Source organism: Musca domestica, unplaced genomic scaffold (genome assembly GCF_030504385.1).
Source record: "Musca domestica strain aabys unplaced genomic scaffold, Musca_domestica.polishedcontigs.V.1.1 48, whole genome shotgun sequence".
NCBI classification, from domain to species: Eukaryota; Metazoa; Arthropoda; class Insecta; order Diptera; family Muscidae; genus Musca; species Musca domestica.
In genome coordinates, this window is record NW_026712340.1 from 1,547,846 (window position 1) to 1,566,934 (window position 19,089).

At 35.1% G+C, this 19,089-nt stretch overlaps 3 protein-coding genes across 4 annotated transcripts; 2 read left to right on the forward strand and 1 right to left on the reverse strand.

Annotated features, from left to right (window-relative positions):
• The first annotated feature begins 4,035 nt into the window (after window positions 1–4,035).
• Window positions 4,036–10,119, forward strand: LOC101893841 (myosin-2 essential light chain). 2 transcript variants are annotated; one of them, XM_005175968.4, is made up of 3 exons: window positions 4,036–4,172; window positions 4,240–4,267; window positions 8,930–10,119. In XM_005175968.4, exons 1-3 carry the CDS (start codon window positions 4,170–4,172, stop codon window positions 9,340–9,342), a joined length of 444 nt encoding a protein of 147 aa, XP_005176025.1. In that variant the 5' UTR covers window positions 4,036–4,169; the 3' UTR covers window positions 9,343–10,119. The 2 variants fall into 2 exon arrangements, with proteins under 2 accessions (XP_005176025.1, XP_005176024.1); XM_005175967.4 differs by lacking the exons at window positions 4,036–4,172; window positions 4,240–4,267 and adding an exon at window positions 8,695–8,842.
• LOC101893675 (putative serine/threonine-protein kinase STE20-like) lies at window positions 9,752–12,330 on the reverse strand. Its single transcript, XM_005175966.4, has 4 exons — window positions 11,907–12,330; window positions 11,412–11,849; window positions 10,191–10,439; window positions 9,752–10,112 (listed from the first exon to the last, which is right to left on the reverse strand). Exons 1-4 carry the CDS (start codon window positions 12,214–12,216, stop codon window positions 10,033–10,035), a joined length of 1,077 nt encoding a protein of 358 aa, XP_005176023.1. The 5' UTR covers window positions 12,217–12,330; the 3' UTR covers window positions 9,752–10,032.
• Window positions 12,331–12,651: 321 nt separating this feature from the next.
• Window positions 12,652–15,308, forward strand: LOC101898583 (N6-adenosine-methyltransferase MT-A70-like protein). The gene is made up of 7 exons (XM_005175997.4): window positions 12,652–12,937; window positions 12,995–13,312; window positions 13,371–13,486; window positions 13,546–14,392; window positions 14,457–14,580; window positions 14,689–14,846; window positions 14,917–15,308. The coding sequence occupies exons 1-7, from the start codon at window positions 12,748–12,750 to the stop codon at window positions 15,180–15,182; spliced, it is 2,019 nt and encodes a 672-aa protein (XP_005176054.1). The 5' UTR covers window positions 12,652–12,747; the 3' UTR covers window positions 15,183–15,308.
• Window positions 15,309–19,089: the final 3,781 nt, after the last annotated feature.

Sequence of the window (19,089 nt, forward strand, 5' to 3'; positions counted from 1 at the left end):
CAGTTTAATGTCAAAGGAAATAGAATTTATACATACATATATAAGTGTGCATGTATGCATAATAATAAATAAATAAATAATAATTTAGAAATAAAACTTACATCGTTTCGATGATTATGATGATTGTGGTGGTTATGATGATGATGACTATGATGTTGTTGTTGGGAGTGTAAATTGAGAGCTTGTTTCCCCAGGGAATTCATGGTTTTCAATTTAGTTTTACATGACATTTGAAAGGAACGAAAAAAAAAAAAAACCACACACACACACACAAGCAACAAATTATCAACAAAATGCCAAAGGCAAATCAATTGGGGAGAGGGGCCAAATGAAGTGGATCTCGAAGGACTTTTTGCCCCACACTTACACACACGCACTAATGCACCGAGGAGACAGAGAACTAATTTTCATTAAAGCAATTGACAAAACTTTTTGATTTCTTCTCTTTTTTTGTGTTATGTATTTCTTTATTTCGACTTTTTCTTTTGCCTTTTTTTTGTATTTTTTCAACACTTTTCCTTATTTTTCATTCATTCAAAAAATAAATAAAAACAAATTCGATTTTTCTTTTGTGTGCTGGCGAAACGAATAACGAACTGAGAAATCCACCACCAGTTCTTAACTGTTGCTGTTCTGCTCTGTATTGTTGTGCGATTTGCTGCGATATGAGGAACCTTCCGATATATACAAAAAATGATTGTTGTATATATTAGACTACGCAATAACACACTTTTGTTATATTTATTTGCATTAATTTTTATCTTCTTCTTTTTCTTTAAACCGACATTAATACGATGGACGATAAGTGACGTACAACAAATACGACGTTTAATTTTTCTATTTATTTCTTTGGTTTTTATTTTTTTCAAAACCAACAAAAGCTATTGACCGAACGACCAACCAACATTTACTTGGCAGCCTTTGTTATTAAACAATTCGTCTTTTTCCCCTTCATTTATTCATATTTGCCTGTTAATTAATCTTGATTTTCAATAGGAAGAATTTTTTCTATTTTGTTAGACCGACTTTATGTATTTTTCACTTTTTGTTTTTTTTTTCTTCTTTGCTCCACTCTCCACACTTCAATTGCAACTGACTTGTCTAAATTACACAGATTGGATTTTTTTCATTCTGTGGTAAAGTTCGTTGTGTTTTGTCGGTTGAGCGGGGGGGGCTCCGCTGACTGATTGTTATTGTTTGGCGAATACACATCTGTTTTTGGGTTTTTGTTTTGCTTTTCAATTCTTTTTTGTTTTATTTCGTTTTGTTTTGCTAAACGAAGACAACACAAGAGAACATCACAAAAAAAGTTAATGAAACAATCAACGCGACTATTTTTTATTTAATTTATTTATTACACTGCTGGGGTGTGAATTGTTAGTAAATTTACCGCTATTTTGTTGTTTTATTTGTGTAATATTTGCGTTCTTTAGTTGTATGACGACGCAGCAATGGGAACGCAATAACTGCACTAACGTTACTGTAACGTCAACGTATCGTTATGGAACAGCTGTCACTTTGGTAGCTTATGTGTTTAGAGAATACTACCACATTTACACGGCCGCAATAAGTGCATGGACTTTTCGAAAACTTGCGCTAATGTTATTTTTGCCCATGATAGAATTACAAAGTTAATTTTTACATATTTTTCATATGAACAATTTTCATATTTTTACAATTTCTTTAAAAATATGCTTGATAATTTCTTATTATCAAAATGTATATTCGTAAATGCATTGTATATATCATGGCAGAAGAATACAGGCAGATGCATCAACGCTTGGGAGCATTGATATATCATAAAATTGTAAATGTTTATCAAATATAAGTAGATTTTTATTTGTTTTCTTATACGACGTCATTCGGAGGTTATTATAATCCGCGTTTTTCAACAATTTTTGCAAATTTAAATACTTTTTCATTCAACATTTTAAATTCCAAAATTGGTTTGACAGTTCATTGTCCCAGCAGCTGTGTCGACGCGTCTACCTATATTCTTCTAGCATGGTACAACAAAAAGGTAAGAAAGAGCTACCAACTTATTGCAATTTTTTCTTTGTCAAATGTTGTGCATCTACAGAGTGAAATAAAAAAGCTATATTTTTTAAAAAAAATGTCGGAAATAGCATCAAATTTTAGAATAAGTTTAGATTTGTTCAAATTGTACACCTTTGGCACGAATTATGGCCCTCAAACAGCCAATGATGCTAGTCACATGCTGCCTGAATATTGCTTTGCGGTATTTTGGCCCATTCCCGGTGAAGCGCTTGATTGAGGTGATCGACACGTTGCCAAACTTGCTTCCCAAAAAACTCCAGACACAATAGTCCAACGGAATGGTATCCGGAGATTTTGTTGGCCATTGTGCGCTGGAAATGAAGAATGAAGGAACCTCATTTTGTAACCATTCTTGGGTGGTGCGATGGTGCTAAGTCCTGTTGGAATGTCCAAGGTCTGCGTGCCCTGGGCTTTAATACACCCTCCAGAATATTTTCGCGGTAATAATCGGCATTTATTCTGATGCCACGGCGGCCCACACCATCACCATGGCCGGAGCTTGAGCTTTGGTGGCCAACCGAAGGTGCACATTTTCAGCTGACTTCTTTGGCAAGTAAACACCATCATTTTGTTTGTTTATAAACTGCTGCACAAGGAAATGTTTTCTCATCGGAGAAAATCAAATTCGGCAGTTCACCACTTTCGGCCAAGCGAAGCAACTCTTTAGCTCTTTTGAGTCTATTTTCTTTCTGTTGCGGTGTAAGTTCTTGCAGTTTTTGCCGAATGGAATATTGCGATATGTTCAGTTTACGAGCCATTTTTCGGCCACTGCGATAACGTGCGATGATAGTAGACACAAAAGATTTATTCACATTTAAATGCTGGAGCGCTCTAACCATAGCCAATTATGGTTTTCCAGCCAAATTTAAAGAAATCGCACTATCACGCTTGAATTCTATTCCACGAATAACATTTTCTGGAAAATTCACTCATCAAAATACGCGTCTAAACAATATAATGAGCTGTCATTGGCATAATTTTAACAGTTGTCGGACCAGTGGCTTGGAAATGACAGCAGTCAAAAATTGTTTGCAGATTTTTCATCTCACCCTGTACCTTATCAAATTTCACGGCAAAGACAAAAGGTTCCCATATTAATTTGATAATGTTTTCAAATTTACACATTTGACAACATCTCATTGTCAAAATTCATATTTATAAATCCTTTGTATACACAGAAATCAGAGATGGGACCTTTTTTTATTCAATTAAATTTGACAAGGTAAATTACAGAAAATACAGAGATAGACAGTTTTTTTTTTTGAAATTTTATCATGGTTAAAATTTAACGCCTAAAAAGAGAAAGGTCACCCTTTACACTTTTGTTCGATTAAATTAAAGGACAACGATCATTGCCAGAATAATTGCATTCACGGTCTTTGACGTCAATATTTATGTTGCAGTCGCCAGGAAAGAGGTCGCGTACACTTCTTATCATGAGTGTAACCTTCGTTACCCATTTATAATAGTTTGTATACTGCTTCAAATACCAAAAGAATGGGATATAAATAGGAAATATCCTATCAATTGACCTAAAAATATTTCTATTATTAAAAAAAAAGCTATTAAATATATTATAAAAATATAGTATGGTAGAAAAATACAGGTAGATGCATCAACGCTTGGGAGCATTGATATGTCAAAAATTTTTAAATTTCTTTTAAAATATAAGTAGATTTTTATATGTTTTCTTATACGACGTCATTCTGAACTTATTTTAATATGCATTGTTCAACAATTTTTACAAATTTAATTAATTTTTCATTCAGCATTTTAAATTCTAAAATTGGTTTGACAGTTCATTGTCCCAGCAGCTGCGTCGATGCGTCTACCTATATTCTTCTACCATGAAATATAGCCTCAAAGTCATACAATATCAATTTATGTAATATTGATGCACCCTGTATTTGTCACATAACTTCCAAACCTGTTCTCTAGTGTGTACTCTGCTTTAATATGTTATTATCTAACGCCGTCAGTACACCCAGTGACTCTGATGTATGCCGCCTTCATTCACGACTCGCTTCCACCTCTGGACCTGACACATTCCATAGTTTTTTTTGCAAGTGAAACCCAATTTGTTGTAAAAGTATTTTTCAAAGAATATAAAAATGGTAACAAAATATATATAACAATAAAAATAAAACAACAACTAATAAATAATATCCTAATCTATTGCAGGCCAACTATTCAGAAGATCAATTAGCTGGTGAGTAATGAAAAATGTTGAAAAAACATGAATGAGTTTGAAGAAAAATCAATTGGAAAGAACAAGGAGGAGCTACCGTGCCGTCTTTTGTATAAAGAAGTGTTCTTAACAATATGATGTGTGTGGTTTAGTGTTGTTGGGGAGTTGACGTAAACGAGTTCTTGTGCTATCTTTCTTTACTTTGGCATGCATTATAAATTTATTTGGGAGTCGGCAGTTAGGTTTTTGTCGTTGATTTTTGTGGGGGTGAGTCATGTTTCAAAAGAATACCCAAAGTAAACAAATCACTACTGTCTCTTGAATTTTTTTTCTTAACTTTCCCGTATGTAAAACAACAAAGCTGGTGTCTTTGTGCCAGCTCATCTATCTCTTTGTCCACAAAATACAAAAACAGAAAAAAGTTCAATTGTGCCCAAGTGTTGGGTATTGAGGGCATTATTATTATTGTTTTATGCTTTAGTCATCATCAATAACAACAGTAACACTTGATTTGTTGCTTCTTTACGTGTTGACTTGTCACTTGAATGTAACTTGAAATTGAGATTTATTTGTTACGATCTTTTCCAAGCGATAAACATTTGTCAAATGTTTTCATTGCAAATTGAAAACTTTGAATTTATATGATTTTTCCGTGAATTTATTGCATGTGGAAAATAAATGCGTTTTTCAAATTTACTTTATATGGCTTGGAAAAATTGCCTTATTCGTGCTGGTTTCAACACAATTTACCTTATAAGGTAATGTTTACAATCAATCGTTTGGTGTTTTCCTCTCTAAACCCCCTGACAACTTTGCCTGCCTGTTGATCGTTTGGGTCTTGTTTTATCTCTTATTGCATTTTGTGTAACTCAAGCCAATATATTTTTATCTCGATTTTCTTTATTATTTTTTTTAAATTTGTCACAAACCAATTGCTAATACATTACGCAATTTTATTAAGAGCTCTGTTTCTAAAAGATTTTAGATTTTATTCTATTCTGGGTTTCTGTTTTGCACTCCTTCAATTTCTATTAAACAAACACATGCACAATTGCCATCATATCATAAACTATTAATAAATTATAAACGTTTTAATCTTAATTTTTTTTATTGTCAAAGCCAATTGTACTTTGCTTGATAAGGCATTCATTGGTTTTTGGTGGTATTTGTTGTGAATCACGTATAGATATGCCCATGATAGTATTTAATATATTATTGAAATGGTTTGTGGGTATTTGTATTACATGTTATGAATGGATAAAACCCATATTGTATTTATCCATTGATTGGCGGCTATACGTTGCGGTTGAGATTGAGTATTACAATTTACGTTTGAATGAATGATTTCATAGTAGTATTTGAAGATATGTTTTGCATTGGAAATATTTTGAATAGAAAACTTGCTCGAATTCACAATCTGAAGGGACACAGTAAACTAGAAATCGGTAGCAGAATAGTAGGGGTTCAGTGGTTTTACAGAGGGGTAAGAAATGAATTGAAGATTCCTATAATGAATCCATGCTGCTGACATTGCTTCTTTTAAAAAAATTCCAGAATTCTATTTATATATATATATCGTTAATATAAGTCCTAGATTTATCCGAACCAATCATGGCCTAATGTCATAGTTTTTATTACGAAATGACTAGGTACGTACTTAAAATAGGAAATTCTATACTGTTCTATCTTATCAATGCGATAAGTTGATATTTGCAAAAATCTCGTCACAGTTTCACAACTTTGATTAGCTGATATTTTTGCAGTGCGGGTTTTTTTAAATTAAAATTTGTTAATAAATTTGAAAGTACTTTTTAACTTTGCGCCAGCTCTGTAGATTTCAAAATATATGTATTCTCTTGATTTAGGCACTTCAAAAAATTAACTATGCCCTGGTACTTAGAGAGCGGTAGGGTAGAGCATCTAAGGTCATCTGACCGACAATCTCGAGAAGAAAACAAACTCCCTTCTATAAATTACTAGGTTTAATCTAAGGATCGTGGGAGGCACACTCACTGACCATTGCAATATCAGATATCTCACCTCAAGATGGGAGAACAGTGTTCTTAACTACTGTAGACTATGTGAAGATGAAAAAGAGTTCGAGACTCTATCGTTCCCATATATCCCAACATGTACAAGATTACCAAAAAGAATCCCTGGCTAGGCAGACCACCCTGCTAACTGTACTTCTCTCTATAAAATCTTGCTTTACTTCTTTATCTCTCCCATCCTCAACAACTTTATTCTTTCGTTTAGATGCACATCCGAACCAAACCAACCATGTCTGGAAAAAATTTGTTTTAGAACTTTCTCCCCATAACAATGCTTATTCGAACCATGTTAAAAGAGCTTATGGCACAGCCTTTAATTCCTAAGTAACTCTCCCTGTTGAACAATCTTTTTCACCCGAAAATTGACACTAAAATTAAAAAATCTACTGCTACTTGAAAATCAACGCCAAAGAACTCAATGCCAAAATTATAAAGTTTTCTCAATATTTTTTCTCAAATGCACCATAAATGGTATAACAACCTAGATTTTTTGGGTAAAAAAAAAACTCCATGTGAATGTTAAACAAACAAAAAATACACACCATAAATCATTTTGTGTCGATCGTGAGATACACAGAGACGTGGTAAATTCCATAATTAGTTTTCCATCAACCTGCACATTCAGCTCTGTATCCATCTCTGCAGACCATGTGGTAAAGAGTATGGTCGTTGATTTAGTGGCGGATGTGCTCATATTTTTTGCGTGAAAGTAGACGGCAAGCTCCGCGAGATAGGTGTTCAATCCATTCACATACAGGGTGAGATAAAAAAAAATGACAGCATCAACTTTTAGAATAAGTTTAGATTTGTACGAATTGGTCACCTTTGGCACGAATAATGGCGTTCAAACGGTCAATGAAACCGTCACACGCTGCCCGAATGTTGCTCTGCGGTATTTTGGCCCATTCCCGGCAAAGCGCTTGCTCGACACTTTGATATTTTATAGTACCAACCTTGCTTTCCAAAATACTCGAGACACAATAGTCCAACGGATTGGTATCCGGAGATTTTGGTGGCCATTGTGCGCTGGAAATTAAGCAAGGAACCTCATTTTGTAACAATTCTGGGGTGGCGCGTGCTGAGTGCGATGGTGTTGAGTCCTGTTGGTCTTTAATACACCCTCCAGAATATTTTCACGATAATATTCGGCATTTATTCTGATACGACGGTAGATTTATACTACCTGAGAGCGATCATCGTCTGTTAATGCGGCTCACACCATCGCCATGGCCGGCGCTTGAGTTCTGGTGGCCAACCGAAGGTGAACATTTTCAGCTGACCTCTTTGGCCAGTAAACACGATCATTTTGTTTGTTGACAAACTGCTGGACAACGAATGTTTGCTCATCCGAGAAAACCAAATTCGGCAACTTTCGGCCAAGTGAACCAACTCTTTAGCTCTTTTGTGTCTATTTTCTTTCTTTTGCGTTAAAAGTTCTTGAATTTCAATGGCTTTGGAATTTCAATGGCTTTACCCCGAGCTCATTTTCCAATATTTGCCGAATGGAATATTGCGATATGTTAAGTTCACAAGCCATTTTTCGGCCACTGTGGCGCGGATTTCGATCAAGTCGCTTCTTTACTTTTCGAACCATTTCTGCTGATGTTGCTGTTTTCTTCCGTCCACTTCTTTGACGTCGGGCTACGCACCAGTATCACGGTAACGATCGATGCTACGAGACACGAACGATCTATTCACATTTAAATGCTGGAGTGCTCTAACGATAGCCACTTGTTGTTTTCCAGCCAAATATAAAGAAATCACACTATCACGCTTGAATTTCATCACGAATAACTTTTTTTAGGAAAATTCTCACCAAAATGCTTTTGTACCCCTGTAACAATATAATGAGCTGTCACTGAAATAATTTTAACAGCTGTCGGACTTGTGGCTTTAAAATGACAGCAGTCTGAAATTGGTTCCAGTTTTTTCATCTCACCCAGTATATGGGTATATAGCCCAAATTTCGCCGAAGATTTTTCTATGTTAGGGAATATAGAAAACAATTCATCGAAATTTTTTTTTATGTGGGGATTTTCTTTTCTTATTAATTTTCCAAACTACGCCACAAAACAAATAATTTAAGCTTCATTAGAGAAAAAAAATCAAAAAAAAAAAAAAACAAGCCATTACGACAAATTTGGTATTAGCCGATATGTGAAACAAACGAAAACACAATACGTGTTCAATCAAAAAAGATAAAAAAACACACAAATGAGCTTTGTGAAAAACCACAAAGTCACAGGGGAGGAAAAAGGCCAGTCAAGGGGAAGGTGAAAAACGTCAAACTTGCCTCAAGTTTTTTTTCTTTGCAATTTGTTTGTGGCTTTTGGCTAGACAGACAAGCTATGCCACAGCCACAAACAAGCTATTTAGTTGTTATTAAATTATTAAACAGTTACAAAGAGCGCAGTATAGCTTTAGAAAAGAAGGTTGAAAACGAAAACATCTATTGAAGAGTATTATTTAAATATTTAATTTAAAGAAAAAAAAATAATGTATCTTTATGAGCCTGTTGTTAAATATACCTTTACCACTGTTGAAGGTAAAGAGAGGAGGGAGCAACAAGACATACATTTTCGGCTGCATAATGGACTTTTATTTAATTAATTGTTCTCTGTGTTATTTTCAGAATTCCAAGAAGCCTTCAACTTGTTCGATAATCGCGGTGATGGCAAAATCCATGTCAGCCAGGTGGGTGAATGTTTGCGTGCCTTGGGTCAAAACCCCACTGAATCGGATGTCAAGAAATGCACACATCAACTGAAACCGGACGAACGAATTTCCTTTGAAGTATTCCTACCCATTTACCAGGCCATTTCAAAGGCCCGTTCTGGCGACACAGCCGATGATTTCATTGAGGGTTTGCGTCATTTCGACAAAGATGCCAGTGGTTTCATATCCTGTGCTGAGTTGAGACATTTACTTACAACATTGGGTGAGAAATTGACCGATGAAGAAGTAGAACAGCTGTTGGCTAACCAAGAAGACTCTCAAGGCAATGTTAACTATGAAGAATTTGTGCGTCTGGTCATGAATGGTTAAGCATAAAAAAAGACATGGAAAGTGGGAGCATGGCTGCCAAAAAAAAAATAGATACACTATATCACCTATGTACTTTAATAACAACCACAACAACAACAACAAAACCCCACAACATACCAATTTTTTATACATAAATGTAGTTGTTGTTTTTTATAACTTATTAATTTTAATTGAGTTATTCCAGCAAATTTTCATAACCTCTTAAATTAAAAAACACAATTGTTTAAACTCAAAAAGTATCTTTAAAAAAAGTATTCAATTGCATCTAGTTTATTAATAACAAAATTGCATTTAAACAAAACGTAAAAAAAGAAAAACAAAAAATTTCTAAATTAAATAATCTTGGTCTTCAATTATTTTGTGTATTGTTTCGTTATAAGCTTATTTAAAAGAAAATATACAGTGCTAATTAAACGTTGCTTCTTTTAATTTTCAATTTGCCTAACAACCACTAACAATTAAAACATTTACTTACAATTTAATTTTTTTATACACATAAAGTCTAGAGCATCATACATATATTTCGTCGTTCGACCTCATTGATGTCATAAGACAACAACAATGCCATAAATATGTTTTTTTTTTTTTCTTCTTTTGCAACTCCTCTGTGGCTATTACATATCCACGGCGAGTTTCCTTTTAAGACTAACATCCATTTTTCCAGCTACAATTTTTTGTTCAACATTTATTTCAATCAAATTCCCAATCCCAAGTATTATTGTCATTTAAATTTAAGTCATTTAATTCCTTGTTTAACTGCAAACTTTCATCTGTTTTTTTAAAAAAAATGAAAAATAAATTATTAAAATTAATAACAAATTGAGTTGAGCTGATTTTATTGCAAATACCTCTGAGTTCCTCATAATCGGATACTTGCATTCCGAAACGCTGTGTTACATCCAAAATACTGCTGTGACGGCATTGTTTGAAAAAGGAGTGGGACAAGAGTTTGAGGGCAGGCCAACGATTTGCTGGCTTCTTTTCCATGCAAATCTCTGTAAATTGGTGGAATTCATCGCTGAACATTCGTTGTAAATAGATTTGTTGGGTTTCGGCAGCTACTGTGGTATCGGTTTTGTTGGCAGTGGCAATAATTTCTAGGAGACAAGAAAAATTAAACAAAATTTCGAATTTTCGATTAAAATTTCCCTATGGAGATGCTGGAGGATTTTCTATGGAAAAATATACGTGAATTATCAATGAAAATTTTTCTATGGAAATGTACGTAATTTTTCGACGAAAATTTTCCTATGGAAATGTGGGAGAATTTTCGACAAAAAATTTTCCTATGGAAATGTGGGAGAATTTTCGACGAAAAATTTTCCTATGGAAATGTACGTGAATTTTCGACGAAAAATTTTCCTATGGAAATGTAATTTTTCTATGGAAATGTAGGAGAATTTTCGATGAAAATTTTCCTATGGAAATGTAGGAGAATTTTCGATGAAAAATTTCCTATGGAAATGTAGGAGAATTTTCGATGAAAATTTTCCTATGGAAATGTAGGAGAATTTTCGATGAAAATTTTCCTATGGAAATGTAGGAGAATTTTCGGCGACAAATTTTCCTATCGAAATGTAGGAGAATTTTCGACGAAAATTGTTCTATGGAAATGTAGGAGAATTTTCGACGAAAACTGTTCTATGGAAATGTAGTAGAATTTTCGACGAAAATTGTTCTATGGAAATATAGGAGAATTTTCGACGAAAAATTTTCCACGGAAATATAGGAGAATTTTCGACGAAAATTTTTCATGGAAATGAAGGCGAATTTATGACGAAAATTTTTCTAGGAAAATGTAGGAGAATTTTCGACGAAAATCTTTCTAGGGAAATGTGGGAGAATTTTTGACGAAAATCTTTCTATGGAAATGAAGGAGAATTTTCAACGAAAATTTTTCTATGGAAGATTTTTTTTCGAAAATTTCCCCACGGAAATATCGAGTAATTTTCGTTGAATATTTTCCTAAAGAAATATGGAGAATATTTTGTGGAAAATTTCCCTATAGAAATATGGAGGTTCAAGACGGTTACTTCAGTTCAAAACAAACATTTTAAAATACCACTCACCAATCATTTCATCTACACCGGGGCAAGTGGAACGATCTAATAACGTAGGAACATTACCGCGTATTTTTTCCGTAAACATAAAAGTGGGTGGCGAGTCGGCAAATGGCTCCACACCATTAGCCAGTTCGCAGCATGTTATACCAATAGAATAAATGTCCGATTTCTCCGTATAGCCAATAAGATTTTGTTCCAAAACCTCTGGGGCTAACCAATTTAAGCTACGAATACTATTGGGAGGTAGTTGGTGCAGGACTGTGACTCTTCCACCATGCGATATAAAGCTAGTACAATCACGGAATCCAGTTAATACTGCTTTGGTTTGATTAAGAAGTATGTGACTAGCACGAATGGATCGATGGACATAACCGCGACGATGTAAATACTCCAAGCCAGATAGAACATCACGCATTATTAGGGCAATGAAAATTTCGGGAAAACCTAGCAAAATTTTCAATTAGCAAATGTGAGTTGCAGTTAAAATGTATTACTACATACCTGTGGTAAAAATATTCCTTATCGTATCACGACAGCTACCGAAACACATTAGCGGTGATACCACATACAGGTCGCTGTCGTTGACAAAGGCTGTGTGGAACTTGTGCAGGTTTGGATGACTAAATAATCGCATGGCCATTATATCGTCCTGTATGCTCTCCGTCACCTGTTTATCATTCCTATCCAAATGGTATTTTTTCACAGTCACATATTGTTGATTGGGCAAATATTTTGCCATATACACAACTCCATTGGAGCAGCGAGATAATTCTAGTTTTATATCATAATCCTTGATGTTCCAACCAAACATTGTGTTAACAATGTTGTGTGTTTTTCTAAGGATCTATAATTTAAATTAAATGAAGGATACGAGATACGAAGGATAAGAATTGTGTCGTTCCTGAATAGTTCAATAACGCAATTCATTGAAAGAAAACAGGGGGAATAGTTTCATTCAAGTCTAAAACATATGTTTGGCCGTGGATGGGAATGTTACTTTTTAACATATTTAGTTACATGAGTTTTATTTTTTTTTTTTCTTAAGTAAAAATATAATATAATTTCTATGAAGATAATATATATAAAAATTGTTAAAACAAGAAGATTTACATTAAAAAGTCGTAGAATATCAACAATTGTCAGGTATCAACAGTTGCATGGGGTAGTCCATTCACAGTGAATAGCCAATCAGCTGCAAATGATAGTGGCCTAACAGATTAAATGCGTATACGCGTATACGTTGACAGAAAATACAACAATAGTACGGCGGTGACTGCAATACAAGCGGTGTCTTGTTGATCTGGAAAATAAAACTAATATATAAAATATTATAAAAAATATAATGACGGATGCTTGGGATGATATTAAGGCGTTAAAAAATAAACGTAATAATTTACGCGAGAAGTTGGAGAAACGTAAAAAGGAACGCCATGGCATTTTGGCATCTACCGGCGGATCACCGCTAACAAAACAGGAGGATAGCAATGAGGATGATGTTAAAAGCGTTTCTTTGGTTGGGAAAAGTGAAAATGGTAAGAAAAACACTCCATTCACATAAATGTAAGAAGTGTTTATGTATTTTCTTTTAGAATCCGATACGGCAGTTGAACAGGCCCTGATGGAAATATTAAGTTCTGAGACACTGATTTTGCCCATAATATCCACGCAGTTGTTGCAAAAAGTTGCGGCTATCACAAAGACGCCAGTGGGAAAGGACAGTGTAAACTATGTGCTCAATAAAATGGCAAAACAGGGGGCAATATGCATTAAACGTGTCACCATTGGTGGCGAGGTGGGTTGTGAAGTCATCTCCGTGGAGACAAAGGTCTTATTGGACATCTATAAGGCATTTATTAATGATAATTATGATTTAACGGAAGAGATTAGGAGGAAATATAAGATATTGTGTGAGTATTCCATGTTTCCATGAATCGAAGATTATGGTGATATATATTTTTTTTTCAGTTGACGAAGAAGAAGGTCTGCTGGAAGATAGCATCAGCAATGACAAGCCTGATGACAGTGAAGAAAGTTCGGAACGAAAGGAAACCTCTAATAATGCTGATTCAGATGATATTATGGTAAATGCTTGTTCAAGTATCATCTCTGTCTCTTAATAATAAAATTATGTTTCTCTTAGTCCCTTCTTTCCATGCCTTCCACACGAGAAAAACAGAGCAAACAAGTTGGTGAGGAAATTCTTGAGTTGCTGACGAAACCCACCGCCAAAGAACGTTCGGTTGCAGAAAAATTCAAATCTCATGGTGGTGCTCAAGTCATGGAATTTTGTCCACATGGAACCAAAATAGAATGCCTAAAAGCCCAACAAGCCACTGCTGAATTGGAGGCCAAAAAGAAACGAGAACAGCAGCTGCAAAAACAAAAATTGAAACTAGCCAAACAAAAGCGGCCCGCAATTGTGGCAGAAAATAATACATCTGAAGCCAATGGCAGTGAAGATAGTGCCCCGAAACGTTTGAAACCGAACGAAACAGAAGGCGAAGAACCGATGAAAACGGAAAAAGCATCTGAAGATTCTGGTGCCGAAGATGGTGAAATTACTGCCGACAATCCGAAAGATCCAGACGTAGACGAAGGGGAAGACGAAGAAAGTGCCGAGGACGATAACACAGAGGATGCGTGTAACAGCGAGACAAGCAAATGTACAAAACTGCATTTCAAGAAAATCATACAATCCCATACCGATGAGTCATTGGGTGATTGTAGTTTCCTTAACACTTGCTTCCACATGGCCACGTGCAAATATGTACACTATGAAGTGGATACATTGCCGAACATTAACACAAACAAGCCGGTAGATGTCAAGACTAATAGGTGTATTAAACGTAGTGTCGATCCGAATGTTACTCTGTATCCACCGCAGTGGATTCAATGTGACTTACGTTATTTAGATATGACAGTATTGGGTAAATTTGCTGTCGTCATGGCCGATCCACCATGGGATATTCACATGGAATTGCCATATGGTAGGGGTTTGGGTTTAATTTCGTATATTCAGATAATGATATATTCTTTTTTACGATATTATAGGTACAATGTCCGATGACGAGATGAGACAATTGGGCGTACCAGCTTTACAGGACGATGGTCTTATATTCCTTTGGGTCACGGGACGTGCAATGGAACTGGGACGAGAGTGTCTTATGTTGTGGGGGTGAGTTGGATTGAAAAGGGAGAAAATTCTATTCTGCTCGTAGAATAAATGCTTCAAGTTTCCAATAATTTTTCCTTCATTTTTAATTTCTTCATTAATTCTTTAAAGCTACGAACGTGTCGATGAATTAATTTGGGTAAAAACCAATCAATTGCAACGTATTATCAGGACAGGCCGTACAGGACATTGGCTCAATCATGGCAAGGAACATTGTCTTGTGGGCATGAAAGGAAATCCCAAAAATCTTAATCGTGGCTTAGATGGCGGTAATCTCTTTTTTTCTCTTTGTTTCTAAATAAAAATACACCACTTTTGTTTTTTGTTTATTTCTTTTAGATGTCATTGTGGCCGAAGTTCGTGCCACATCCCATAAGCCAGATGAAATCTATGGCATTATAGAACGTTTAAGTCCCGGCTCACGTAAAATTGAACTATTTGGTCGTCCCCACAATGTTCAGCCGAATTGGATTACATTGGGCAATCAATTGGATGGTATACGTCTAGTTGATCCAGAGCTAATAACACAATTTCAAAAACGATATCCCGATGGAAATTGTATGGCGCCCGCTACAACAACCACCACTGCCGTAGTTAAGAAATAAAGTATTTTGCCTTTTTCAATTTAATTTTATTTTCTGTGTGAATCGACAACATTTAAGTTATACTTACTTTTATATTAAACAAAAAAGAAAACAAATGTCTTAAGAGAAAAGATTAATTAAATTAAATCTTGGATGAGTTTTTGAAGAAAAAAATAGTGGTTAATCAAGCAAAGAGGGGTCATTGAAAGGTGATTTAGAATATTGCAAAACAAACAGAAATTGTGTTGTTAGTCTTTATTTTCTCTTCAGACATATCGAAATCTTGTTCTGTGGATTTTAAATGGAATATTTTTCAAGGATATTTATGGACATTAAAAGGAATATTTTTCGAGGATATTTGTGGATTTTAAAAGGAATATTTATGATTTTTATAAGACTAATAGTCGTGGATTTTTAAAGGACTATTGGATCAATAATCGTAGATTTTTATAGGACAATAGGACCAATAACCGTGGATTTTTATAGGACTATAGGACAAATAGTCGTGGATTTTTATAGGACCAATAATCGAGGACTGTTATAGGATTATAGGACCAATAGTTGTGGATTTTTATAGCACCAAGAATTCTGGATTTTTATATTGCCAATAAGAGGACTTTAGACCAATAACTCTGATTCTTTTAAGGAATATTTTTCTAGGACTTTTAGACCAATAAGAAGATTTTAGACCAATATTTGTAAATTTTTTAAAGAATATTTTTCTAGGACTTTTAGACCGACCATCGTTTTTTAGGCATATTGTCCTCTCATTGAATTCCTATTTATTCAGTTTTCTTTTTTCTCATTTCTTTTTAAAAAATGTGCCTTTTTTAAAAAAGATTTGCCCAAAACAAATCCTTTTTTAAATACTTTATATTCCAAAAATATTTATTCTTACTGTCATCTTAGCATTTTCTTTTACGAATAAGACGATTCTATGCCTCAGGGATTTCTTAGCCAATATCGGCAGAAAACAAGTGTTGTAAAGAATTGTATGAAAATTCTAGAGGGTGAGATTAAAAAACTGCAACCAATATCAGACTGCTGTCATTTCTAAGCCACAAGTCCGACAGCTGTTAAAATTATTCCAGTGACAGTTCATTATATTGTTTACAAGTGTACAAAAGCATTTTGGTGAGAATTTTCCATTCAAAAAGTTATTCGTGATGGAATTCAAGCGTGATAGAGTGATTTCTTTATATTTGGCTGGAAAGCCACAAGTGGCTATCGTTAGAGCACTCCAGCATTTAAATGTGAATAAATCTTTTGTGTCTCGTACCATCGCTCGTTACCGTGATACTGGTAGCGTAGCCCGACGTCAAGGAAGTGGACGGAAGAAAATAGCAACATCAGCAGAAATGGTTCGAAAAACAAAGAAGCGACTTGATCGAAACCCGCATCGTAGTGGTCGAAAAATGGCTCGTGAGCTGAACATATCGCAATATTCCATTCGGCAAATATTGAAAAGTGAGCTCGGGGTAAAGCCAGTGGGTGCAAGAACTTACACGGCAACAGAAAAAAATAGACTCAAAAGAGCTAAAGAGTTGCTTCGCTTGGCCGAAAGTGGTGAACTGCTGCCCAAATTGGTTTGGTCCAGCAGTTTGTAAACAAACTAAATTATCGTGTTTACATGTCATGTTACAAAATGGGCACCTTCGGTTGGCCACGAGAACTCAAGCGCCGGCCATGGTGATGGTTTGGGCCGCCATAACAGCCGATCGTCGCTTCCGCACGTATTAATCGATCAGAATAAATTGATCAGAATAAAAATATTCTGGAGGGTGTATTAAAGCCTTGAGCACGCAAAGTTTTTGGCCGCAGGCCTTGGACATTCCAACAGGACTCAGCACCATCGCACTCGCCACCCAAGAATGGTTACAAAATGAATAATAAAAAAATATTCAGACCTGCCAGAATGCCGCCCTGAGAACTGCAACAGGGTGCCTCCTCATGACTCCTGTGGACCATTTACATGAGGAGACGAAGGTTCTTCCATTACGTCAGCATAATCATATGCTTTCGTTGCAGTACCTGCTTGGGTGTTATCGTGGGAGTCACCCTAACCACCATAAGGTGGATAGAACTCCCCCACCCAGGCGTGTCAGGAAGGACCTGCACGATCTAGAGAGAGAGGTCCAGTGATATAAGAGAGAGCCTCTAGATCATGAAGTCTATCAAGCGGGTCTGAATAGCATTCATACTGATGCAGTCGCAGAGGTTGTTAATAATTACAGTATGAATGCCATACTCGGAGTCCACCCCATCCATTGCAGCTGAAGAACGTCGGCTGCCTAGGCAAATCAGGGTAGTTTTGGCCCAACTACGTTCAGGATGGTGCAGCCGTCTTAATTCGTATTGGGCACGAATTGATGAGGATGTGCGGAACGCCTGCCCAGCGTGCGATACAGGCCCGCACAACACGCTGCACTTGTTTAATTGTCCAGCCAAACCTACCCAACTCCGTCCAGAGGATCTATGGCTACAGCCCATAAAGGTAGCAGAATTCCTAAACCTGGACATTGAGGAAGAACCGGATTAGTCGGAAAAAACAACGGAACATGTAAAACTGCTACAACAACAAAATGAGGTTTCCCGCTTCATTTCCAGGCCACCAAAATCTCAGTATACCAATCCGTTGGACTATTGTGTCGACCACCTCAAGCAAGCGCTTCCTTCACAGGGAATGGGCCAAAATACCGCAGAGCAACATTCGGGCAACGTGTGACTGTTTCATTGACCGTTTGATGACCATAATTCGTGCCAAAGGTGACCAATTCGAACAAATCTAAACTTATTCTAAAATTTGATGTTATTTCCGATATTTTTCGTTTCATTCAATAAAATTTAAAAAAAATGTAAAAATTATGGCGTTTGTATTCTCTGCCGATTTCACATATTTGTCGCACCAATTTCAATAAAATATGGAAGGTGTGACGGAATTTGGTGCAAAAGTAAATTTTGTCAAATATATTGAAAACGGTTCCGATTGGGATATGAATTTATTAAGAAGCATTGACCCACAACGCCTTTGCAATGCAATAGTAAAAAATAGTAAAAAACTACACAAAATTTTAATTGAGGATACGATTATTACTAATTGCAACAGAATTTCCACATGGTCATTTATTTAAGCATAAAAGTATTATATTTTTCAATTTTTAATTTGTTTTATAATTTTTTAACCAACACATATTCGTATATAAAATTTTGAATGCATATAAAATCAAAGGGGGTAGCCAAGCGCGCCGGATTCAGCTAGTAATATATAAAACCTTAAACCTTAGTATCCAAGTAACGTAAATGTATTATCCACGTTATCCGAATAACTTAAATATATTATCCACATTATCCAAATACCGAAAATGCATTATGCAGGCTTTACGAATTTCGTAAATGAATTATCCACATTATCGAATTCACATAAATATATTATCCACGTTATTCAAAGTAACATAAATATGTTTCCAAGTTATCCAAATATCGTAAATGCATTATCCATGGTATCCAAATAACCTACATAAATTATCCACGTTATTTAAATAACTTAAATAAGTTATCCACGTTATCTAAACTACATAAATATAATAACCAAGTTATCCTAACGTTGTAAATGTATTATTCACGTTGTCTAAATAACGAAAATATATTACCCAGATCATCCAAATAACAAAAATATATTATCCACCATATTATAAATTATCCAAATAACTCTAAGCTATTTTTTCGATGAAACAAAACACTTTAAATAATTATTTTTTTCAGAATTTATATTTTCATTTTGTGTTTTTTTATTATCTATACAATAAACATAATTTTAAAACTAATTACATCATCATTATCATCATTGGTATTGTAAATGGTTTCATTGTTATTTGTTTTTTAGTACTTTTCTAAAATTAGTTATACAATATTTTTGCCAGAGAAATAT